The sequence below is a fragment of the Papio anubis genome, chromosome 18, assembly GCF_008728515.1.
Source record: "Papio anubis isolate 15944 chromosome 18, Panubis1.0, whole genome shotgun sequence".
NCBI lineage: Eukaryota > Metazoa > Chordata > Mammalia > Primates > Cercopithecidae > Papio > Papio anubis.
Genome location: NC_044993.1, coordinates 8104081 through 8129762, shown reverse-complemented (window position 1 = coordinate 8129762; position 25682 = coordinate 8104081). Strand labels below are relative to the sequence as shown.

The 25682-nt window shown below is 47.2% G+C and overlaps 1 protein-coding gene across 7 annotated transcripts in view; it reads left to right on the top strand.

Moving 5' to 3' along the window:
- PLCG2 (phospholipase C gamma 2) overlaps positions 1 to 25682 on the top strand; it is a 184326-nt gene that overhangs the window by 79882 nt on the left and 78762 nt on the right. For 5 of the 7 annotated variants that reach the window (XR_002519326.2, XM_009196941.3, XM_003917231.4 and 2 more), the window contains exons 4-9: positions 1092 to 1185; positions 1925 to 1972; positions 11050 to 11134; positions 12936 to 13019; positions 22422 to 22465; positions 24941 to 25013. Coding sequence is in view for 6 of the 7 variants with exons in the window: in XM_009196941.3 (XP_009195205.2) it covers positions 1092 to 1185; positions 1925 to 1972; positions 11050 to 11134; positions 12936 to 13019; positions 22422 to 22465; positions 24941 to 25013 (428 nt within the window). In the remaining variant the exon portion in view is untranslated. The remainder of the gene's footprint in view (positions 1 to 1091; positions 1186 to 1924; positions 1973 to 11049; positions 11135 to 12935; positions 13020 to 22421; positions 22466 to 24940; positions 25014 to 25682) is intronic. The other 2 variants (XM_021932209.2, XM_021932204.2) reach the window with 2 other exon arrangements.

The following is a 25682-nucleotide window of genomic DNA, read 5'->3' as shown; positions in this document are numbered from 1 at the left end:
TTATAGCAGCAGAGGAAGCTGATAACCTTTGACACACTTTGGCACCATGTGGGTGCTTCCACCTGTTGATGTCTCCCTCATCCCTCTCTTCTGGTTTAATTACTTTAGGGTGGGAGCTAAGTATTGGGGTTTTGAAAAGCCCTCAAGTGATTCTCCTGAGCAGCTGGGGTTGAGAAACTCTGCTCTGGAGTTGGACACCTGGGTTTGAATTCCTTTGCTTTTTCATTCCTGGAGTCAGTGTGCTGCCAGGGTAAGATAATGGGTTCTTGTTTAAAATCCTATGTCTTCCATTGTCTCAGCATAGTCTGGCTACTATAACAAAATGCCGTAGACTGAGGGGCTTAAACAACAGACATTTATTTTCTCACAGTTCTGGGGGCTGGGAAGTCCAAGATCAAGATGTTGCATGGTTGAGTTCTGGTGAGCGCTCTCTTCCTGACTTGCAGACAGCCGCCTTCTTGCTATGTGTTCACATGGCTTTTCCTCAGGGTGTGCTTGGATAGGAAGGGAGCTCTGGTCTCTCTTTCTTGTCTCTAAAAGGGCACTAATCCCCTCATGGAGGCCCCACCCTCGTTACTCCATCTAAACCTAAATACCTCACAAAGGCCCTACCTCAGGGGTTAGAGATTCAACATATGAATTCTGAAGGAATGCAAATATTCAGTCTGTAATGGCTGCTAGGAGCTGTGTGGCCTTGGACACATCACTGAACCTGTCTTAGGTTCAGCGGTTTCTCCATGTGTTAAATGGGAATATAATAGTACTTCCCTTGTGGGATCAATATAAGAAAAACACTTAGAACAGTGTCTAGCACATATATATTATATATGTGCTAATGCCATTTGGCACAGGAAATAACCCACTTGTCACCCCTGTGGTACAAAGCTCATCATGAATATGTGGCCCCGTCTCAGACAAAAAGCAGGTCCTAGAGCTATGAGAGTGTGAAAGAGATGCTTTCTTTGCCTCCTGCAAAACTGGAAACCAGCATAGGCTTCCCCCATCTTCGTGATCTGTATGGGGCCGGGCTTTGTCAGCAGATGTCTTCCCAGGAATTAACACAGCATTTCTGTTCCCTTTCTCCACTCCAGCTGACTCTAAAGAAGATGCACTTAATTGGCTCTCCGGCTTGAAAATCTTACACCAAGAAGCGATGAATGCGTCCACACCCACCATTATCGAGAGGTAGCTGGCTTTTGCCTGTTTATTTACATAGCCACTGATTCCTTTATTCTGCTGCCTTTGCCAACATGGGCTACAGGAAAACAAAAAAGGGGGACATTGGTTTTTTGAGGCTCATTGAGTGTCTTGTATGCAATGAGTGCCTAGTAGCGGTGTGAGCCCTACAATGTTTCAAATAAGAGCATTTCCCTGTGCTAGTTTTCAGCCTTGGCCTATTGGGGTGAGTGGTGCATGGGACTGGAGATAGAAACATTCCTGGGGTATGCGTTGGGGAAAACGGGGCTTCCTTCTTAAAGGATTTAATGAGAGATTAAGTGGACTGATCAAAGGATAGATACAGGGTCTGGAATTTTCCACCTGTCACTCCCTCCTGGGTTGATGAAGACCTCAAGACTGTCTCTTCAGTGTCATGGGAGTCTGGATGGGCATTGGGGTGTGAGTTATTTTCCTTCCACTAAATCAAATTCCTCTACTTTGTACTATTTTTCTTTCTAGGTTTTTGTGGATTAATGACTATCATTAGAAGGAGTTGTCAGTGTAAGGAAACCTGGCCTTTTTGAGTTGAGATCTTGGCTTAGATACTAGGAGAAAACTTCTTCCCAAGCTGCCCTTGTTAGAAAGTTGGAAAACTCCTCCTTTTGGTTCCAGTTCCTTTTGTGCACATCCTGTAGGACTCACTTAGACTTACGCTATTTTTAAATTTTCTCTGTCTCTCTTTCTTTTGTCTCAAATTTCTTTCCAGTTGGCTGAGAAAGCAGATATATTCTGTGGATCAAACCAGAAGAAACAGGTAAGAGTCATTCAGTTTTCTTCTGGTCACTTTGGATTTCCATCTTCATTCTTTCTTTAAACCTTCCAAGAGGGTGGGAGCATGACTTGTGGTGGGCAAGGTCCTCACTGCGTCCAATGTGATCTGCAGATGCCATGTTGGGTCCTGGGGTTGATGATGACAAAATCTTCCTCCTGGAGGGAGCCTCTATTCCAGCAGAAAATTCGAGTCCAGCCTTAGAGATGATCTCTGCCATGGGGCATTCGGACCTCATCACAAATATTTGAGCACCTTTAATATCCTGGGAATACAGCAGTAAACACAATCATGATGGCACCAGCCCATACTTTGTGACAGGAGAGAGACTGACTGTGAAGAAGTAAACCAAGTGGTTCTTTATTTTATTTATTTATTTTTTTGAGATGGAGTCTTGCTCTGTCGCCCAGGCTGGAGTGCAGTGGTGCCATCTCAGCTCACTGCAAGCTCCCCCTCCTGGGTTCACGCCATTCTCCTGCCTCAGCTTCCTAAGTAGCTGGGACTACAGGCGCCCACCACCACACCTGGCTAATTTTTTTGTATTTTTAGTAGAGACAGGGTTTCACCATGTTTGGCAGGATGGTCTCGAACTTCTGACCTTGTGTTCCACCCACCTTGGCCTCCCATAGTGCTGGGATTACAGGCATGAGCCACTGTGCTCGGGCACCAGGTGGTTCTAAGGGCTGGTAGAGATGTGTTGGGTGATGTGATAATGTGTATTCAGTTTACTTGACTTTTTCACTTAAAAGTACCTCTTGGAGAAGCTCCCTATCAGTCCTGCACAACGCTCTATGCCAGACTATTATTATTATTTTTTAGAGGCAAGGTCTCTCTCTGTTCCCCAGACTGGAGTGCAGTGGCACAATCATAGCTCGCTGCAGCCATAAACTCCTAGGCTCAAATGATCCTCCTGCCTCAGCCTCCTGAGTAGCTGGGAACTACAGGTGTGTGTCACCATGCCTGGCTTATTTATTATTATTATTACTTTTTGCAGAGGTGAGGTCTTACCCAGACTTTTTTTTTTTTAAAAGTAAACGTCATTTGGTTTTTCCTTAGATTAATGCATTGTCATTTCAGAAATCATTTCCTTCTTGATGCACAGAGAGCTGCTCCCAATCCTTGATTATTATTGTGAATAATGCTGCTATGGAAACCTTTGGGTCTATCTTTCTGTAAACTCATTTGAGGTGGCTGTGAGTAGGATAAATTCTCAGAAATGAATATCAGCAGCTCAGTGTTTGCTGGTCTAATCGTTTGATAGCTAGAAGTAGCAATTTATATAATATTTCTACCAGTGGGGCAAGAAGGTGTCCATTTCCTGATGATTTATTGTGCCATTAGACTTTGATCTTTGTTCATCTGCAACCGAGGCAACCAAGTGTTTTTGCTTAAACTTGCTTTCTTTATGGGTGAGGTTGAGCATTTTTAATTCATTATTTTTTTCTGAGGTATGATTCAGCTCTTAATAATGTAATGATAAAAACTCCCATTTGGTTGGGCATGGTAGAGTACGCCTATATTCCCAGCACTTTGGGAGGCAGAGGCAGGCAGATTGCCTGAGCTCAGGAGTTTGAGACCGGCTTGGGCAACATGGTAAAACACTGTCTCTTCTAAAATACAAAAAATTAGCCAGGCGTGGCGGCGTGCACCTGTAGTCCGAACTACTCAGGAGGCTGAGGCAGGAGAATCGCTTGAACCCGGGAGGTGGAGGTTGCAGTGAGCTGAGATCGTGCCATTGCACTCCAGCCTGGGTGACAGAGCAAGATTCCGTCTCAAAAACCAAACCAAAGAAAGAAACAAACAAAATACAACAACGACAACAAACAAACAAAACCTAAAACAAAAACAAAAAACCCCCTACGATTTATTTAACACCTGTGTATTTGGCATGCCAGGAATTGCATTGAGCACTTCAGTCCTTATCTCATGTTAGCCTCACATGAGACGCCTTATTTTTTTTGATAAAATATTCCTTTCGTTCATTCTTGGTTTATTTATGTCATTATCCTATGTGGATATGTCATTATCCTATCTAGATATGTCATTATCCTAGTTAATATCCAATAACTAAACTCTATCAGCTCTCCTATTTTGTTCCTGAAAATCTTTCCATCTTGAAGGGTGACTTCCTGTCTGGTCATTGTCCTCTGTTACTTGTTGGCTTCAGGGTTTGGGTGAGCTTCCCTGGTCTCTTCTCATGCCCAGTGGGAGGATTTGGAACTCTTAAGCAGGAAGTGGTTAAAAGTCTAGTAAAGTTAGGTCAGCCATTAGCTCACTCCATGTTTTTCTGTCCACCTGCCTTTCTCCCTCCTCTTCTTCTCATCCAACATGCCCTGCCTGCTCCCCCATGCTGGGCCACCCTCTAATGTCACTGAGGTGGATTAAATGAGGTCCTTGTGTTGGAAAATTTGGTAGACACTGGTCTCTTTCAGCCTCAGAGGTGATGCCTTCTCTGCATTTTCTTTCTCCGTGGCTTATGGTGAATCATAGCTGAAACTGGCAGCTGAAAGGGCTGAGGGAGGGAGCCACCTTCAGTGCCTCTCTCCACGCGGTGCTGGTATGGGGTGGCCAGTCTGGCTCTGAAGTCTGCTCTTCATCTGTGAAGTCAAGAAATGGATACCTCCCTCTTGCTCAGGAGGGATTCTGGCAAGTCCTGCATAAAGATCCATCTTCCCATCGGCTGGTCCAGGACCCTCTGCAGAGAGAACCTTTTCTGTTTCTGGACTGAGTTCATCCCTGCGTGCTCACTGGCTTCCTCTCCTCCAACCTCCCTCCCAGTGGGCGGAGCCCTGCTCTCTGTCAACATGTGGAAAATCCCACCTTACCCGTGGTTCTGGGAAGCCTGGAGGGAGCTTTGCAAAAGAAACTTTGACCAAGGTGCCAGTGAAAGAGCAACCAACTTCTGTTCTGCCAATTTCCCTCCCTTTCCTGTCACCCACGAGACTAATCATGTTTCCTGAAAGAAAACAAAGGAGCCACAGATGCAGAGGAAAGGCTGAAGGCGAGAGGGGGCAGGCTCAGGGTTGGCCCAGCCTGGGCAATGGACAAGTCTTAGGTGTTTTGCTTGGCCCAAGCACCCTGTTTCATTTTTAGACTTTTCTAGAGGCAAATGGTAGCAGCGGGCATTTGTTTATAGCCTGCTTTGCAGTCATGGCTGTAATAAGCACTTTACATCCTTAGGATACCGGGATACCCTCTTGGCTGATGGGTGAGCTAGGTGCTCTCAGACCCATTTTCTATGTGAGGACACTGAGGCCCAGAGAGGTTAAGTGACTTGACTAAAGTAGCCCAGGTTGTCAGGGGTGGCACCAGGGTTTGCAGACTTACTATCCCCACTGGTGTTGCTTTCCCTATTTTTTTTTTTTTTTTGAGACCAAGTCTCACTCAGCTGCCCAGGCTGGAGTGCAGTGGTGCCATCTCAGCTCACTGCAAGCTCCGCCTCCCAGGTTCACACCATTCTCCTGCCTCAGCCTCCTGAGTAGCTGGGACTACAGGCATCTGCCACCATGCCCGGCTAATTATTTGTATTTTTAGTAGAGACGAGGTTTCGCCACATTAGCCAGGATAGTCTTGATCTCCTGACCTTGTGATCCGCCCACCTTGGCCTCCCAAAGTGCTGGGATTACAGGCATGAGCCGCCGCGCCCGGCCGCTTTTCTTTCTTTCTTTCTTTCTTTTTTTTTTTTAAGTATGCTATTGGCTGAGCATGATGACTGACACCTGTAATCCTAGCACTTTGGGAGGCCAAGGCAGGTGGATCGCTTGAGCTCAGGAGTTGGAGACCAGTCCGGGCAACATGGCGAAACCCCATCTGTACAAAAAGTACAAAAAAGTTAGCTGGGTGTAGTGGTGCACATTTGTAGTCCTGCTACTTGAGAGACTGAGGTGGGAGGATCATCTGAGCCCAGGGAGGTCCAGGCTTCAGTGAGCCATGATTGTGCCACTGAGCTCCAGCCTGGGCAACAGGGTGAGATCCCATTAAAAAAAAAAAAACAAAACCAAAAACAACAAAAACAAAAAGAATTGTGCTGTTGAGAGCTGGGGGAAATAGAGAAATCTTTCCTTCCCCACCCTGACCAATCACCTTATAATTAAAAAAAACTAAAAACAAATGTTAAAATTTTAGTGTGTTAACAACAATAAATCATAGAACAACACTGATCATTTTAACCGTTCTTAGATAGGTAGATCTATGGAATGAAGTGTATCATGTTGTCATGCTCCCGTCACCACCATCCATCTCCAGAACTTTTTCATCGTCTCAAACTGAGACTCTGCAGCCATTAAGTGGTAACTCCCCATTGCTTCTCTCTTTAGCCCCTGGAAACCACCACTCTACTCTCTGTCTCTCTGGACTGGATTGCTCCAGGTACCTCGTATAAGTGGACTAATACAATATTCGTCCTTTTGTATCTGGCTTATTGCACTTAGTGTAATGTCTCCAAGTTTCATCTGTGTTGTAGCATGTGTTAGAATCTTCTTCCTTTTTAAGGCTGAATAATGTTCCATTGTACAGACAGACCACATTTTGTTTACTTGTCCATCGATGGATACTTGAATTGCTTCCACCTTTTGGCAATTGTGAATAGTGCTGCTATGAACATGGGTGTACAAATCTGTTTGAGTCTCTGCTTCAGATTCCTTTGTGTATATATCCAGAAGCTGAATTGCTGGATCAAATGGTAATTCTGTCTATTTTTGCGGAACTGCTATACTGTTTTCTGTTGCAGCTATACCTTCCCATGGCAATGCACAGGTTTCTATTTTCTTCATATCCTCACCAACACTTACTTCCTTTCCCTCCTCTGCCCTTGCCCCCGTGCCTTATAACATTGGATTTGCATAAGCAGGATGTGCACTTCCCTTTGTCCTTTAGCCCTGGCAGGGACAGAGGAGGAGGTGGCACAGGGCGAGGGGGTTGCAGGTGGAAGGTGGGTGGGTGGGTCCATTTATCTCCTTCAACGTGAATGCAAATAGGCTTCCTATTCGAGGTTCCAGAATATTAGAGTCCCCTGGGGAGCTTTAGCAGAGCCGCACCAGTAGAGATTCAGATTTTACTGTCCTGGGCATGGCCTCTGGCATTGGAATTTTTTAAAAATAAGATTCTACTGTGAAGCTGGGGTTGAAGATTAGAGCTGACTAGAGAGCAGTTTTCAAATGTCAGCATACATGGGAATCCCCTGGAGGACCTGTGAACGTGGGGGCTGCTGGGCTCCACCTCACAGTGGCTGATTGAGTCGGTGGTGGGCAGGGCTCAAGAATTTGCATTTCAACCAATCCCCAGGTGATGTAGATGCTGCTGGTCTGGGAGCTACTTACAGAAGCAGAACTCTGGGGCTGCGAGGTCTGGTGGGGCGCCCCTCACCACAGGTGGCCATTTCAACAAAACAAAACAAAATAAAAGTACTTAGCTCCTCAGTGGAACTAGCTGCATTTCAGAGGCTCAACAGCCCCGAGTGGCTGGCGGCTAGTACCTCAGACAGCACAGATGTCTCCATCATTGTCGAAAGTTGTCAGACAGCGTTGAGGTTTGAATCTCAGATCTCACGGTAACTGGTTGTGTGAATTGGGGTAAATGATTTAATTTCTCTGGGCCTCATTTTCCTCATGTGTAAAAGATAAAAGTAATAGTTCCCACCTCCCAGGGCAGATGTGAGGGTTCAGGAGTTAATATGTGAAGGGTGCGTGGACCGTGCCTGGCTCGGGGTAAGCACTTAACGAACGTTTCTTATTGCTGTTGTTGCTGCAAAAGAGCTGGGGGCAGTGGAGGTGCTGGCCCAGCTTCAGCGTGACTGGTAAGTGTCATGGGGCTGCCATCTTTAATTGTTTGGTGATGGCTGCCTGGGTGCAGAGTTGAAGAACCGTGGGAGCCTCCCGGGCTGAGCAGGGAGGACACTGTGATTGTTTAGTGCTGTCTGCCATGGGAGAGGGAGGGGCTGTTGGTGACTCATTCAGGGAATAGTTGCCGTCCTTCCCCAAAGGAATTCCCTTGGTTCCTAACCCACAGCTCTAGGCTGAGCCCCCAGGAAACACGATCTGAGATGTAGGTTTGTGTGCAGGAGGCTTACTGGGGAGTGCATGGGGGGTTGTGGAAAGCATGGGGAAGGGAAGGCCGCTGGAACAGGCAGCCGGGGAGTCACAGTCATGGCCCGGGCAGACCTGATGGGGAGCTCTGAGCATGGCCTGTGGAGCTGTCCTGAATTGAGACTAGAGGTCCAGGCCTTCATTCCCATGCGTGGACCAGGTCAGAGCTGGCTGCCTTGCAAGCGGCTTTGACCTGGGCGAGGCACTCTCTCTAGGGGATGACAGGTTGCAGAGAGGGCTGAAGCTGAGCCATTGGCTTCCTCCCCTGCAGCGCTGGGGCTCAGCCTGCCTGTGCTGGTTTCAGTCGGGCCATGCAGCAGGACACACACACCCAGAGGTGGGAGTGAGGCAGGGGCTTACCTAGGGGGAAATCGGGTGAGGCTGTCCCGGCACTGGGAGCCCAAAGAAGCTCTCAGCCTCCAGTGTTTACACTGTAAGGGGAGGCCTTTGGAGCAGGTGGGCTCCCATGTCCCAGGTGCTTGAATGCTCATGTCCCTGGTTCCTGGGTTTTTTCCACTGGTTCTCGAGCAGCTGCTCTGGCCCTTCAGGCCCCTCAGTCTCTCTCTTTCTGAACACGGGATGGTTCCTTTGCCCTGCTGCTGCCGGGGCTCCTGGGGGACCCTGACCTCCCCCTTGCTCCCAGGATGAGCTCCACTGGGGCACCAGCATGGTCTGGCTCCTCTCCCCACAACCCCTCTCACTGCTGCTCTGGCAGCGCCTGTTCCCGCTGCTCCTCTACCTTCATCCTGCCCTGGCCCAGCTGTTCCTAGGACCACCCCCAGGGCCGAGGCAGAAAGGTTCTTGCAAGCCCCTGGGGCGAATTCCCTAGCCTGCTGGCCGCTCTGCCCAGCCAGCCCCAGCTGGCCCAACAGGGACTTTTTCTGCCCTTGCCCTCGAGGTCTGTCTGTGAAAACCGTGGGTGGTGTCCCTACAGTTTGAGTATGTGGGTGGGGAGCATCTTGTCAGCTGAAGTCTCTGCTGTTAGGCCGTTAGAACCAGAGGAAAAGGCTGGAGGTGGGGACACAGGATGGCCAGAGTCACACTGGACCTTCTCCAGGGCAGCGGCTGGGCAGTGACGTGCTACTTCCTTCCGCATGCCACAGCAGAAGCTGGGAGGATGGTGCAGGGAAACAGGGCTCTTTTCTCCTACAAGCTGGGGCAAGCTTCCTCTCTTGACCACCCTGTCTTAGCTCTGCTGGACACTTGGCACCAGCCAGAAGGGTCTGGATCTCGTATTCTTGACCCACTCACCCCACTAATTTAACCTCTCGTTGTTGTGTGAGCTACTTGCTGGGAGGCAGTCAGGTGTGCACCAAAGTGATCGGTGCCTCAGTTTCCTCACCTGGAAGATGGAGATGATCATGGTACCTGCCTTGTAAGTTGTTCAAGCATCTAACAGGTGAATATGCCTATAGGGCACCACTTAGAACAACACCTGACACCTGATTAGCACTTCTGAAGTTTCAGCTTTTGTTACCATTCTTACTACTGCTGCTGCTCCTTTTGCCTGGGATGTGTTCTCCGTTGCTTCCCTCCATTTTTGCTTTTTTTGAGACAGAGTCTCGCTCTGTCACCCAGGCTGGAGTGCAGCGGCGTGGTCTCGGCTCACTGCAAGCTCTGCCTCCCAGATTCACACCATTCTCCTGCCTCAGCCTCCTGAGTAGCTGGGACTACAGGCGCCCGCCACCACGCCTGGCTAATGTTTTTTGTATTTTTAGTAGAGACAGGGTTTCACCGTGTTAGCCGGGATAGTCTCAATCCCCTGACCTCGTGATCCGCCCACCTTGGCCTCCCAAAGTGCTGGGATTATAGGCGTGAGCCACTGCGCCCGGCCCTTTCTTCCCTCTTAAGCTGAACCTCACTATGTGGCTTCAAAGAAACACTCATGCAGATTCCTGTGACCGAGCACTGGAATTTGATTCAGTTCCAGGCTCTGCTGCCTGCCATCTAGCTCTAAGCCCTGAGTTGTGTACCCTTGTGACATCCCGCCCTTGGCTGTTCTGAGCCCTGGGGGTCAATCATGTGTACTTTGCAGAAGATAGAATCTGGTGAGCAATTAGGCAACTGTAACACCTGGATGACCCCAGAGCAGCCTGGCATACAGTAGGTGCTCATGTAGGCCTTGTTCCTTCCCAGTTCCCCTCTCTGGCCCTTAGTGACCTTGCCTTACTCTGAACCCCAGTGGCATTAAAAGAAACCTTTATTTTTTAACTTACTTAATTTTGGGGGTGCAGGGTGTCCCCACTTACTCTACATCCCTCTTGTCTCTTCACAGTGCCAGACTAGAGTCAAGCTCAGCTGGATCTTTCCCGGCTGATTCTGCCAAGCCCGTTCTGTGGTTGTGGTTCCTCTGGGTGGCAGGTGGAGTCAGTAGGAGTCTTGTTCATCCCTTCATGTGTGTCACTAATTAGGTGACAAAGTGTTTGGCTGCGTGAAGCATGTCAGAGTTACTCCTGCTGTTTACCCAAGCTTCACTGAATTTCTTCACTTTGACATTCAGAGTCCTGGGCAGAAATCACATCATGTCAACACCTACATTGGGCCTTTGGGATTTCTGTGGCATTTTGTATTGAGATTATCTGGTCATCTGACACCATTTTCTGCCCACACTGAATCTCCTGCAGGACCTTCCTCTGTGGCCATTCCCGAAGGGTGGGGACCAGCCCTCCTCATTGGGACATCACCCTGTACTGGGGATCTCCAGTGTAGGTGCCTCCTCATTGGGGCATCACCCTACACTGTGAGTCTCCTGTGTGACCTGTATCTATGGACATTCCTGAAGGGTGCCCTTGAGCTTTGCTCATTGAAGTGTCGCCCTGACCTTGACCCAGTGTCTTGTTCCTAGTTAGTGCTCCATAAACAACTGTTGACCAGGCGCTCTTATAGAGGGCTGCCCGAGGTGGGAACTGATGGGAGCCGCTAAATCCTGTGCTGTTGAAAACCCTCAAGGTGACAGAGCTGAGTCTCCCTTTTTTGCAGCATCAGTCTCCGAGAGTTGAAGACCGTCTTGCCCCTGATCAACTTTAAAGTGAGCAGTGCCAAGTTCCTTAAAGATAAGTTTGTGGTAAGTTTCATGGCTCAGCCTGGGAATTGTATGAATGCAGAGTGACTTAACCTCTCTCATGAAGCCGTGACTTGCCTTTGAGTTCCGTGGAATAGTGCCCAAGAAAGTCCTTTGCCTCCAGAGTACATCTTAGTTCAGACAGAGGGATCAGAGACATATCTGAGGACCATAGTCTCCATCCTCGCAGAGGATGTAATCAATAAAGACCATGTTTACTGAGCTGTTAGGCTTGGAACATCTACCCTCAGACCTGTTTTTCATTAGTCAAGCTTTCCCTGTTTCCCTGACCATACTTCAGCCCATTTTTTCCCTAGTGAAATGAATGCATGTATGTCTTTTGGAAAATATTACGAAAAATTCCTTGTGTAGGGTACCAGGACCATGGCAGTTTGTATGCACGTGCTGGTAGTGTAGCTGTCAGAGTTGGCTCTTTATTCTTTTGTTTCTCCAACCATCCATCCTTCCGTATATCATTTAATTAATTTTGTTGTGTAATCAAGTTGTTGGTGGGGCTGGGCAGTAAAGCCACTCCAGGAGTGATGGGATATAGTAGAGGAGGTGAGGCAAGGATGGAGATGATGGGCACTGATTTTTGCCTACAGGGTAGTACTCATTCTTCTTAGGAAATGAGCAACGCTTCATCCCAGTAGCCCCAGTTGGAGGACCCCAGTACCCATTGTCAATATCGGCTCCATTACAGCGTTCCTCAGTGGAAAAAGCTCATTTCATTTTTGTGCTAATGAACTCCTGGAAGAATTATCCTATTTTATTGCTTATCAAGCATCCTTTGACTTGCCCCCAATAATCCACATTAATCCAAGAATAGAAAAAGAGAAAAGAGTAGGTCAGAAGAGGAGAGAGATGGGAGAAGCATTTACCATTGATTGCTACACAATCAGCATTTCATTCTTTATCAAGTATTTACGGAACCAGGTGTTTTGCAGGTATCTTGTTCACTTTCAGGGAAGCCCTAGGAGCGTAGTGGTGGTTCTCCCATTTTACAGATAAAGAAAACTGAGGGTTTGAAAAGGTCAAGGAAATTGCCCAAAGCCGTAAAGCAATTAATTGGAGCTGAGCTTTGACTCCCAGTGCTTTACAAAATGCCCTATATGTACGTACTCTACAAATATGTCTGAAGGTGGAAGTCCAAAGAGAGTGTTTTCTGCCCAAAAATGGAGGAGTTACGCATCATGTCTCTTGCAAACCTGGCTGAGACTCTTCCGTTTTGGGGCTCAAAGGAGGGTCTTACTTGGTAGGTGTCCCTGTGAGTATGTTTTCCCAGACCAGGGACATTAGGGAACGTGTGGAGGGTTTTGATTCAGAGGAATGTGAGTTTGATTTTAGCCAATGTTTTAGAAAAGCCATGTTAAATAGCATGACTTTTTCCTTTCAAAAGCCATGACACAATGTCATGGCTTTTATCTCATTGTCTTAATCTCATTGATTAATCTCATTTATTAATCTCATTGTCTTAATCACCTTATCTTATCCTCATGGTATTATGAATCTGACTTTATCCGTCTGGCCTTACTAAATACTCATGAACGTGCTCACCCAGTCTTAATTTCCTGACCTAAGAAACCCATCCTTACCCACCTGGCCATAACTTCCCACCCTTATCCACCTGTTCTTAACTACCTGGCTGTCCTCAATTTAATTTGCTGTCTCTTCATAGTTCTCTCTTCAGCATGCCAATAAAATTGCATGCAATTTCTGAAATAAAAATTATTCTATAAATAGCATGGAGCCATTCTTACGGTGGACATCAAAAATCATGTGGTCACTTTTTTCATATTTACAGGAAATAGGAGCACACAGAGATGAGCTCAGCTTTGAACAGTTCCATCTCTTCTATAAAAAACTTATGTTCGAGCAGCAAAAATCGGTAAGATGATTGTTGAGCAAGTGATCAAATGATGTTTCTGTTTTGCACGTATTTCCAAGTCTGGCATGTTCCTAAGAAACCCACAAGAAGTGTTGAATCTCCATTTTAGTCAAGGAAATATAAATGAGAATGACGAAAGCATACCATTTTCATCCGTTAGATTGGCAAAATTCTTTAACCATGACAGAGCTGTGGGGAAAATGTAGAGAAAAGTGTTCATATACCTTCCTGGTGGAAATGTGAATGGCCGTAAGTTTGACTGGAATTTGATCTGAGTCTGTTAAAAAAGTGCAACTCACTCTACTGCATTATTTCATTCTGAAAGGAAATTTAGCAAATGGCTGTTATTATTAATAACCATCTCCAGATTGAGGAATTATATATGTGTTTCTTCTTTTTACACGTTTGTTTGCTTGTTTGAGATAGAGTTTCACTCTGTTGCCCAGCCTGGAGTGCAGTGGTGTGATCTTGGTTCACTGCAATCCTTGCCTCACGGGTTCAAGGGATTCTTGTGCCTTAGCCTCCCAAATAGCTGGGATTACAGACTTGTGCCACCACGCCCAGCTAATTTTGTATTTTTAGTAGAGATGGGGTTTTGCCATATTGGCTGGGCAGGTCTCGAACTTCTAACCTCACGTGATCCACCCTCCTCCGTCTGCTAAAATGCTGGGATTACAGGTGTGAGCCACTATGCCCAGCCCTTTTTATACTTTTATTCGTATTTTTTTATGAGGCCATTTTTTTTGGTTAAAATAATAGACTATTTAAAAATTAAGACGTGTGTACATTTTCACCTGACAGTGGCATCTTGAAGACTCTATTTTATGAAAGGGAAAACATCAGGGCCTGATAATACATTATCGGATTGTTTATTGCAGTGTTACTTATGCTGGCAAAGTACCAGGGCACCATCTGAATGTCTGTCAGTGGAGGAATTGATGGGTAAATTACGGTCTGTTCGTACTGTGTGACATTATGCAGCTGATTAAGAAGGATGCGTCAGTTCTCTTTCCGTTGATCTGAGATGATATTTGTGACATTTTGTGAGGAAAGCCAGCAGCGGATTTACATGAGGAGTTAGGTCTGCTATTTTGTTAAAAATCATAGAATACAGGCCAGGCGCAGTGGTTCATGCCTGTAATCCTAGCACTTTGGGAGCCGAGGCGGGTGGATCATTTGAGGTCAGGTGTTTGAGACCAGCCTGGTCAACATGGCAAAACCCCATCGCTACTAAAAATAAAAAAATTAGCCAGGCACGGTGGTGTGCGCCTGTAATCCAAGCTACTCGGGAGGCTGAGGCAGGAGAATCACTTGAACCTGGGAGGCGGAGGTTGCAGTGAGCCAAGATTGTGCCACTGCACTCCAGCCTGGGCAACAGAGCGAGATTCCATCTCAAACACAAAAACAGAATGCAATAATCCTCCTTTTGCTCCTTTTCATGAGCAGGGGAAAGTATGGAAGAAAGCACCTCACATTTAATGTTGATTTTGTGTGTGTGCTGGAAGGGGTTGGGAAGATGGGCGGGAAGGATAGTTACCTTTTCTTTGCACAGCTCATTTTCTCTGGTATGTTCCAAGTAACATGTTACCTTTGCAACAAAAAGTTCCATAGAGCATAAAGTTTTAAAACTGAGACTATTCTATGTGATGCACCTAGCACAGTACCTGGTAGGTGGCACACATTCAACAAGTAGGGGCTGCTGCTGTTGCTGTCAGGAAACGGCTTTGCAGACTGCAAAAGAATTCCCAGGGAAAGCTGTGAGGGTGTGAGGAGTACCCGGAACTTGGAGTCAGGTGGCTGTGGTTTCTCCAGTTAGCTACATGATCTTGGATGAGCCACTGACTGCTCCTAGCCTCAGTCTTCTGCTCTGTGCAATGGGAAATTGGGAGCTGTGAATAGAAGCATTTTTAAGTGATGAACGTGAATGTTCCTAGAAGACAGTCATTAATTGCTTTCTGCATGCAGGGTTGTGGGCTGGCCACGCAGTGAGGCCGCTTGATGGGTGACCACTGGCCATGGGACTTTGGATGTATCTGAGGTAGAGAAATGGGAGGGCCTTTCCTATCTGCCCAGATTGGGGAAAAATGTATTTCATAGAGTGGATCATAGAATTGCAATGTGTTCATTTTTTCACATATATAATAATTAGTTATTGGTTTGCCAAATGAAATAGAAAGATTGCAGGCTTGGGAGTTGGGAGAACTGGATTCTAGACCAACTTGACCTCTAACTGACCAAGTGATGTTGGGGGAGCCATCTCTGTCCCCTCACTTAGCCTTTTCTATAAAATGAAGGTACTAAATGAGATCAATGGTTATAGAACTTTTAAAAGTCTATAATCCCCCTCCTTTAAACAAGAAACTGTAACAACCACAACAAAAACCATGATTCATAAAAGCTTATCAGAATACTTTTTAAGATTAAAACCTGTAACTTTAAAACTAGTCCTTGAGAACAATGACATGTGTCATTGAACATAGAACATGTCGCAGAACAATGATGAGAGTGTGTGTATGAAATTCGGAATGGTGACGATTGTCATCTTATGCAATTGACCAGGATTGAGAAAAAGTCGATTTACTCAAGATAAGTAGTTGCAAATAACAGTTTTTTTTTTTTTTTTTTTTAAATAATAGTTTACCTTGACATTTCAAGATGCTGTGTTATCAGACAGATGTCAGGCAAAGTTTGAAAATAAGATTTGTACATGGCTGGGTGCAGTAGCTCACGCCTGTAATCCCACCACTTTGGGAGGCCAAGGCAGGAGGATCCTTTGAGCTCAGGAGTTTGAGACTAGCTTGGGCAACATAGTGAGACCCCGTCTATATTATTAAATAATATTAAAAATTAAAAAAAGATATGTACAAAAACTATTTCACCTGCCAGCAGATTAACCCGTTCATTGATGGTTTCCACTGTGGTAAAATTCCACCTAAGAGGTATTTCAACCTGTACTTTTAATTATGGCTCTTATTAAGGCTAGTCTGGGTGTTTGTGTTTATGAGGGAGTAAAAGAAATTTGAGTCAGAGTTTTACAGAATCTCGGAACCCTCTGGGGTACCCTAGATTGCCCCATGTGGAACTTTGTATGAGAAAGATTCTGCAGATACCAAAGGTTGACCCCTGGTGGCCGGAATGCCACATTGAGCCTGCACCTGGTTGTACTTGATCTAATGGTTTAAATATGTTAAAAATTAAATGCCTACATTTAAAACTGGAGAGATTATATTATATATTAAAATCTAGATTTTTGGCTTCCCTTGGGAAAAAAGTCGAGATCGGGCTATAAATAGGGTCGCATCACCCCATGGAATGGTCCACGTTCTCTGTATTGACCCAGGCCTGTACAGCTCTATCTGTTCATTTATGGTGCTTACCTGACCCTAAAGGAGTTTTGCTTTGGTAACCCTCATCTCCACTGTTTGAGGGTATAACTCTCCAGTTTAGTCACTGCATTTTTAAAATTTAAGGTAAAGACAGATTTGAATAACAAAGTCCCAAGCTTATATAGATGGTTTCCGGCCAGCTCTAAGAGCCTCACTGCTGTTGTGTAGGTAAATGCCCATCCCCTAACCTGTTGTTTACGTCCTGCTCCTGGCTGGAAGCACAGGGCAGAGAACAGTACCTGTTTTGTGATTTGGCGGGGAGGAGGGCCTCGCTGGCTTTCTCAGGCTCCTGCAGGAGACAGAGCTGTTTACGGTGACTCATAATCCCCAGACCTAAATTCAGGGAGTGGGTTCATGCTTATCAGTAGCCAAATGGTTTCCATTGTGAGCTTGCCAGTTCCTCTTTGTGTCTAACCACCTGCCTACGTTGCAGCTCTCGAGCCTCAAAGTTTCCAAAAGTTTGGCAGCAGCAGGAGGATAAGAAATGTAATCTCATGTTTGTGTCTCCCTGGTAAGGGGATATACCTCTAACTAGGCTGTGATAACAATATCATTAACAAAGATGATAGCCAACATTTTCTCAGGTGGGCTATATGCTAGGCACTGTCCTATGTGGTGTTTCTTTTTTTTCTTTTTCTTTTTTTTTTTTTTTGAGACAGAGTCTTGCTCTGTTGCCTAGGCTGGAGCGCAGTGGCACGATCTTCATTCACTGCAACCTCTGCCTCCCGGGTTCAAGTGATTCTCCCTGCCTCAGTCTCCCGAGTAGCTGGGATTACAGGCACGCACCCCCACGCCTGGCTAATTTTTGTTTTTTTAGTAGAAATGGAGTTTCACCATGTTGGCCATGCTGGTCTCGAGCTCCTGACCTCAAGTGATCCACCTGCCTCGGCCTCCCAAAGTGCTGGGATTACAGGTGTGAGCCATCATGCCCTGCCTGTTCTGTGTTTTGTATACATTTGATTCCCCCCTAGAGCCCTGTGGAAGAGCTGCTGTTGTTATTGCCATTTTAGGGATTAAGAAAGTGAGGTCCAGAGAGGTTACTTTGCTGAAGGTCAGGCCACTAACTAGTAAGCTGCAGAGCTAGGATTTGATTTTCTGCCCAACTTCGATGCACAGCCACAGAATACTTCTTAATTTTTGAATCCTTTGTGTTAAAGAAAATGTAAAGCATATACACGTAGAGAGAATAGCGTAACAGATGCTAAGTCAGCAGATGTATCATCAGCGGACTTCAGCCATTATCACTTTGATGATGCCCTCATCCAAACCCTTTTCTCACATTTTGCAGCAGACCTCACACGGCATATCACGTCCTCTGCCAGTGTTGTAATTTAGTACCTGGCTACGTGACTGCTACCCTGCTATGTCCGGATCAAACCTGTGAAGTCCCTGTGGTTACAGCATTCTTAAGTAAAAATAGAAAGCACTTGCCAATAATAAAAAAGGAAATTGAGAAGCCTGCCGACTTATCAGTGGCTGTCCCTATGATCCAGTAAGACACTGAAGGATTGTTCTGCTGGATTTTACACGGTGTGGGCATGGGGGGAGCAAGTGATGAGCATTCTGTGACGATGTTTGTGTAGGAGCTCGGAGATCTCATTGTCAGCTGCTGGCGAGAGGAGAGTCCATAGTGGAGAAGTTAGCAGATAGAATCACTGGTTATGTCTTCTCCCTCTTTCCTTCTTTCGCTCTTTCCCTCTTTCGCTCTTTCCCTCTTTCGCTCTTTCGCTCTTTCGCTCTTTCGCTCTTTCCCTCTTTCGCTCTTTCCCTCTTTCGCTCTTTCCCTCTTTCGCTCTTTCCCTCCTTCCCTCTCTGTCTTTCTCTCTGTTTCTCTCTCTTTCTCTCTCACTTTCTCTCTCACTTTCTCTCTTTCTCTCTTTCTCTCTTTCTCTCTTTCTTTCTTTCTTTCTTTCTTTCTTTCTTTCTTTCTTTCTTTCTTTCTTTCTTTCTTTTGTTTTTGAGACAGGGTCTCACTTTGTCACCTAGACAGGAGTGCAGTGGCACATTCATGGCTCACTGTAGCCTCGAACTCCCTGGCTCAGATGACCCTCCCACCTCAGCCTCCAGAGTACCTGGGACCAAAGGCGGGTGCCACCATGCAGGCTAATTTTCATATTTTTTGTAGAGACAGTTTCACTATGTTACCCAGGCTAGTCTTGAACTCCTGGGCTCAAGTGATCTACCTGCCCTGGCCTCCCGAAGTGCTGGGATTACAGACATGAGCCACTGTGCCTGAGCTAGCTTTTCTATTAATGAGATTTTACTGTTGGCCTTCCAGAACCAAATGGTTCCTACAGCCTAAGTACCACTGAGTGTGTAAGACCAGCTTCAGTTTTGAAAGGGCGTGTGCCTACAGCCATGTGGGAAAACTCCATTCCTCTCCCTGCCTTTCTTAGTGCCCCGGCCCCTGCTTCTGTGACCCCCTCCCCCTAGCATGGCCCCTTCTCTTGTCCAGCTAGTAACTTCTCCTGGGGCCCGACTCAAAGATGACGTTTCCCTGTAGCCTTTTAGCTATCAGAGAAAATTTGTTGATCTCTTATTTTAGTCACTCATCCAGTAAATGTGTGTATGACCCAAGAGGGCACAATGGTTAATGATATAGATGTTTCTCCTGACCTCACTGGCCCTTTGCTGGGGTGGGAAGGTTCCGGGATGTTGTCCACAGTGACACAAGGCCCAGTCCAACCCCTGTCCCTTGGTTATGTAGAATCTGACCACATAACCCTCCATGGTAATGCCAAACATAAATTAACTGCTATCTCCATGGTGCACCCATAGCATTTAGAATATTCTCTGATTGCTGAAATCTCATTTATTGTGTGTACATTTGCACGTGTAGTGTGGGATGCTGGAGATTTACCAAGATGGGCCTGGGTTGAAATTCTGGCTCCTGGACTTGTTAGGAGAAAAGTCCTTGCCTCCCTGGGCTTATTTCTTGTTTCTGAAACGGCTTATTTTACTGCCTGATGGGATCGGCGGGAGGAGCGACTGAGACTGTGACCATTTTGCCCCAGCGCATGGAGCCCATGTTAATTTCCTGGGGCCACTGTAGCAAGTACTGCAACTTGTGGCTTAAAAACAACAGAAGTTTATTCCCTCACTGTACTGGAGGTTAAAAGTCCAGAATCAAGGTGTTGGCAGGGCCACACCACCCCGGAAGGCTCCAGGGAAGGATGTCTTCCAGGCCTCTTTTGTGGCTTCTGGTGGCTGCCAGCAGTGCTTCAGGCGTTCCTCGGGGTGTGGGCGCCTCCCGGCTGCTGGTGGCCTGCCAGCAATCCTGCAAGTGTTCCTCGGCGTGTAGACGCCATCGCTCCTTGGCTTGTAGATGGCATTGTGCTAGTCTCTGCCTCCATCATCACATGGTCTCCTTTTCTCTGTGTGTTTCTCTGTCTCCAAATCTCTCTCTTGTAAGAAGCCAGTCACAGGAGGTAGCGGGGTAGCAGTCACGTAGCCACCCTAGCCCAGCATGGCCTCATCTTAACTTGATTGCACCTTGCAAAGACCCTAATTGCAAAGAAGGTCATGCTCATGGGTACTGGGTGTTAGGACTTGGACACGTATTCCCGGGGACACCATCCTACGTATAATACTAACTATAACTTCTATCTTTAGAACATCTTCCTTGACCACCTCTGCCCCATACCCCCAACTACAGCCCCATTTCTCTGCCCCCTTTAAAGTAACCCACTCCAAGAGCTGTCTATGCTTCCCTTCTTCCGGCTGTCTCTGGAGTCTATTCCCATCTTGTTTCCGTCCCTACCTCCTAGATCACTTCATCTTGGCCCGTCACCCGTTGCCTCCCTGTGTTGTGAATCCAGAAGTCTGCCCCGTGGTCTTTATCTTGTCCACTCAGCAGCGCGTGTCAAAGCTGGTCACTCGCTCCTTGATGTTGTAACTCGCCTTTGGGATGCCACACCGTCTTCCTTCTGTTGCCTCGCTGCTTGTTCTCTTGCAGCGTTTGCGGCTCTTGGCTTTCAGTTGTTCTTTTTCGTTCCCTGTCCTGCTCTACATCCCAGGGGCCGCCGATTCCTGCAAACATGTTGCTTTAACAAGCAGAGTGTCCAGGCAGGGAGCTGCAGGGTCTGGCGGAGGAGAAGCGAGGTCTTTCCTGATTCTGGGAAGCATCTGTGCTGTGGTGGTGCCTCTGCCATTGTCTGAGCTCCCTGAGTCGGGGAATGCAGTGCGGGCTGTTTCTGTGCTTCGTTGAAAGGAATGTAAAGGAATGACAGGGCTGAAGAACTGCATGTGGTGGTCAGTGAGGGGGGCACACGCTGGGCTCCCTCCAGATGTCAATACGCTCCGTGTGGGGCTTTGGGCTTGGAAGAGTTCTAACCCCCGATGCCTTCAGCACCAGGCTGATCTGGCGACCTAAGCAGTAAATGAGTTCAAATAGCAGCATGCCCTGTCTAAAATCTGCACCACCACCCCTTTTTAAAAAGAAATACCTATGCTGTAAATTACACATAAACAAAAGGAAGTACTTCTCAGTTTGTGTAAAAAGGCTAAGTTTGTGGCTCTTAACATTTTGGTGGGACCTACTCCTTTGAGATGCTGATTATGTTTCCTGAAGAAACACACACCCGCACAAACTGCTGTGGACTCTCTGATGCTTCCCAGAGGCCTGCGATTCCCTTTCTAGAACGCTGGTGTTCCCCATGATGTCCTGGGCTGCAAGGAGTTCAGCAAGAGGACCCTGGATCATCTGGGGCAGGACGTGTTTTATGTCATTAGCATTGATCATGTGCTAGTGGGTACATTTCCATTTCTGCGGGGGTTATTCAAGTGCTTATCCAGTCGCAGTGTCATTGAAGACTGTTGAAGCAAGGCTACCTGGGCAGCAATGGACAAGATGTGGCTGTGCAGGGTGCCCGTGTACAGTGCACAGAAAATGGGCTGGTGCAAGTAGAAGCTGGAGGGAGGGGTGCTCCATGGCGCCCCCCCCTTGGTGGAGGAGCCTTTTCATTATGCAACAGTTGGCATGGCAGTGGGCTGTGAAGAGAAGAGCTGAAGCAGTTCAATATTTCTTTCGTCCTCTTGCCTTCGAAGATTAGAAGTGCATCTTTGAAATATTAAAGATTGGAAATGTTGCCTGTAATCCTAGCTACTCAGGAGGCTCAGGAGGGAGGATCTCTTGAGGCCAGGAGTTCAAGGCCAGTCTGGGCAACATAGTAAGACCCCCATCTCTACAAAAAGAAAAAACATTGGCTGGGCATGGTGGCACGCGCCTGTAGTCCCAGCTCCTCAGGAAGCTGATACAGGAAGATCATGTGAGCCCGGGAGAGTGAGGCTGCAGTGAACTACGATTGTGCCACTGCACTCCAGCCTGGGTAACAGTGAGACCCCATCTCTAAAGAAACCTGGCAGTGAGGGTGTGGAAAAAGGAATGTGTACCCCAGTGGAGGTGCCCATCTCAACTGTTTTGAGAGCACCTTGGCAGAATTGATCAAAGCCAGTGTGCCTACAACGTGCTGTGTCTAGGTGCTTTTCCTTCTAGGACTCTACTCTGTGGAAAAACTGGCACACGTGGGCAAAGATACGGAAATGTGCACACAGGGACACTTAAAAAAAAATACTAGATGTAACAAAAATTGAGTGACATGCGTATTATGGAATACAATGGTTTTTCAAAGAAAGGAAACGGTTATTTGAGGTTGAAGAGTAATATGTAAAGCTTGAAACACAGCAAAAAATTGTGAGATGTATGTAAATGATATAACATAATATGATACAATTAAATGAATATCCCTAAAACAAATTCTAGAAGGAAACCTATGAAATTCTTAAGGGTGATTGCTTCTTGGGAATAAGACTGTGGAGGGGATGAGGAGGGCTTCTACTTTTTGCTTCTTAAGTTTCTGTCATATTTGAATATTTACAACTAACACCAATTAAAATGATATTTTTAATGATCTTGTTGCATCTGACAAAATGATGCTTTTTTAACAACAAAAAAAAACTTTCCGTTTTTGCGTTAAGTGAGTTGTCTAAGGTTCTTTGTGTGTGCTTTCCATTTCAGATTCTCGATGAATTCAAAAAGGATTCGTCCGTGTTCATCCTGGGGTGAGGCAGCCCTTGCGTGTTGTTCAGGGTGGCTGTGCCGGACCTCAGTGCCTGGTGCCCAGCCGGCCTTCAGGAGGGGATCCCTGTGTGTGCAGGCGCTGACCTCCAGAGGGACGGGGGCCCCCTGCTGGGGAATTGGCCATCCCACGCTTGTGGTGTGGATAGACATGAGCAGTAGCAACAGGAGGGTGTGGAGCACTGGGAGGATGGTCTAGAAGGTTCTGTAGAAGGGCCTGTGTGCCTCAGGGCCTTCTTTCCCAGAATGTGCCTCATGAGATGTGACAGGTTAATAGTTTTTTTTTTTTAATTACAAAAACGAATGTTAATGATCAAATAAGTGAAAAATTCCTTGTTAAACAGGTTTAACGGAATTAAAATGAGTTCAAGTGTATAAACTGCTTCACATGGTGTTTGGCACCCATGAGAGGCTCATAAATAGTAATATTATTACTAAAAAGTCAGTGTTGCAGGACTTACCAGGACATTTACCGTGCTTCATGATTACCCAAGTGGGGAATTTCTGAGATGTTTTGTGTTTCCCCAGCCTATCTGACTGGGAGAAGTGTTGGCCCTGGAATTAATGGTCTGGGGTACATTGATCCAGTCCTTACTGGTGAGCAACTTTTCCCTCTGTCACTTCTGAAATCAGAAACTCTAAGACTCCAAAGTATAAATAAAATGAATCCAATATATATAATTTATATATTATTTATATTCATATATATTTACATATATGAATATATAAAAATATATATATATTTATATTCGAGATGGAGCCTCCCTCTGTTGCCTAGGCTGGAGTGCATTGGCGCAATCTCGGCTCACTCCAACCTCCACTTCCCAAGTTCAAGTGATTCTCCTGCCTCATCCTCCGAGTAGCTGGGATTACAAGCATCCACCATGTCCAGCTTTTTTTTTTTTTTTTGTATTTTTATTAGAGACGGGGTTTCACCATGTTGGCCAGGCTGGTCTTAAACTCCTGACCTCAGGTGATCCACCTGCCTCGGCCTCCCAGAGTGCTGGGAGTACAGGAATGTGCCACTGTGCCCAGCCATAATTTCCACATAGTATTTTAATGAAAAGCTTAGTGTTAGACCGTGAGGCTGCCGAGGAAAGGTTAGAAATGTACTCATAATTAAAGACAGCAGACTCCTGGACCCTGAGTGTTTAGTAAAGGGAGAAAGTGCAGGGAACGTTTGATGTCTTAAACTATGTGAAATAGACCTCTTTTCCCCAGGGTCCTGCAAGGGCTCAGGGAAACGTACCCATTTCCCTGGAAGGCCTCAAGTGGCAGAATGTGCTCCTCATCCAACCTGGATGTGGCTCATGCTGACCCAGTAAGGCCCTGTTTTTCTGGTGACCTGCTGGCCAAGGCGGGAGTCCTGCCTTTATTCGGAGTGTAGTGTTCCCTCCCTGATACCCGACCTCTGCTTGGTCCAGGGATGTGTTTTCCACACTCCAGTTAATTGTGCCCGGATAGCCTGGAGTCTGGGGGGGCCTCATCTGGTCCCCACTCCAGAGCCCTCAATGACCCAGGGATCTCTGGATCATGGCTTCTGAGGAGGCGCTTGGGTCTGGCTCCTTTCCTTTCTCCAATACCAGCTCTCCCTATAAGGGTGGGTAGCGTGTCCAGCCCTGTCTGGGCATTGGGTAGGCACGCTCATGTCCCTGTGTTCCCACCTTTCCTCTACCAATCCCTCCCTCAGCCTCTTTCCCTCTCTCTGCACCCTCTTCCTTTCTCCTCCATACTCTTTCCTCAGGCTGCTGCATCTATGGTTTCCTTGCCTGGCGCACTCTGCACCTCCTTCTGGCTCACCCCACCTCCTTCTCTGGAGACTCCATGCAAATTCTCCCTCCGGCCCATTCCCTCCATGTTCCCCTCCCTCTTCCATCCCTCTTCCAGCCCCTGTTTCTCCTCAGACTCTGGCTTCCACCATATCCATTCTAATTCCTTGTCCTTCCCACCTGTAAGACTGCTCCTCAGACTCTGGGCTTCCACCATATCCCATGCCTAGTTCATATCTTCCCCAGCCCACTGGGCTTCCTCCTCAGATCTGGGCTACCATATCCCAAATGCCACCAATTCCTTATCTTCCCCATGGCCACCCTGTGAACTGCTCCTCAGACTCTGGAGCTACACCATATCCCAAATGCCTGGTTCACTTGTCTTCCCCATGGCCACTGTAGACTCTCCCTCCAGACTAGAGAGCACAGAAACTATTTTGGAAGCAGCTCGTCACAGACACCAGGAGCCTGCCCGCCAGAATTCTGATGTCAGGGCCCCTCTGAATCCCTGTAGGTGAGGGACATTGTGTCATTCACCTGTGTCTTCCTGTTGGCCAGCCTGGTACCTAACACAGCGCCAGACTCAGTGGGGCGCTCTGGGTGGCAGGCTGCCCCATTGGCTGGCGTCTCCTCTCGAGTCCGCTGTTGAATGTGCGTGTCTCTAACCGCACCCCTTTTCCCCGAGGACAGGAACACAGACAGGCCGGATGCCTCCGCTGTTTACCTGCATGACTTCCAGAGGTTTCTCTTACACGAACAGCAGGTGAGAAAGCACAAGGTGTGTGGGTGACTGGGGGAGCTGGCGGGATGCTGCCGGGGACTGGCCTCACGCTTCTGCCACTTGTACTCACCTGGCCACCTGTGCTCACCTGGCCACCTGTGCTCACCTGGCCACCTGTGCTCACCTGGCCACCTGTCTTCATGGAATGACTGCAGTCTCCCAGATGCCAGATACTTCAGATTGTTGTCTGATGCCACTGAGACTCTGGATGAGAAGAGCCTCATGTCGGGCCTCTTTTCAAGACACACATTGAGGATGGGAAGAGTGAGAAGATTCCAGGGCAGGGCAGGAGGGGTGAGGGCCTGAGGAAGGGGCTGCCCTCACCTGGCTGGCGTCAGCTTTTCTGGCATCATATCAGGTGTCGCTGCCTGGGAAGGCTTCCTTGATTGATGGGAGGATGGGACCAGATTCATCAAGCCTGCCAGGCCCCCTGGGAGATAAAGTAGCCCAGCTGTCCTTAAACAGATGATGCCTGGGACAGTCTCTCTGGACAGGGTTTGCCTGTGGGCCTTGAGCCCAGCTATAGACTCAAGGGGGGTTTGTGTTGTGCTTTGGTCTTCCACTGCTGTGACGATGCCCCCAGAGGACACTGGGCAGTGTCCAGAGACATGGGTGGGTGTCACAGCTGGAGGCTGCTGCCGGCATCTAGCA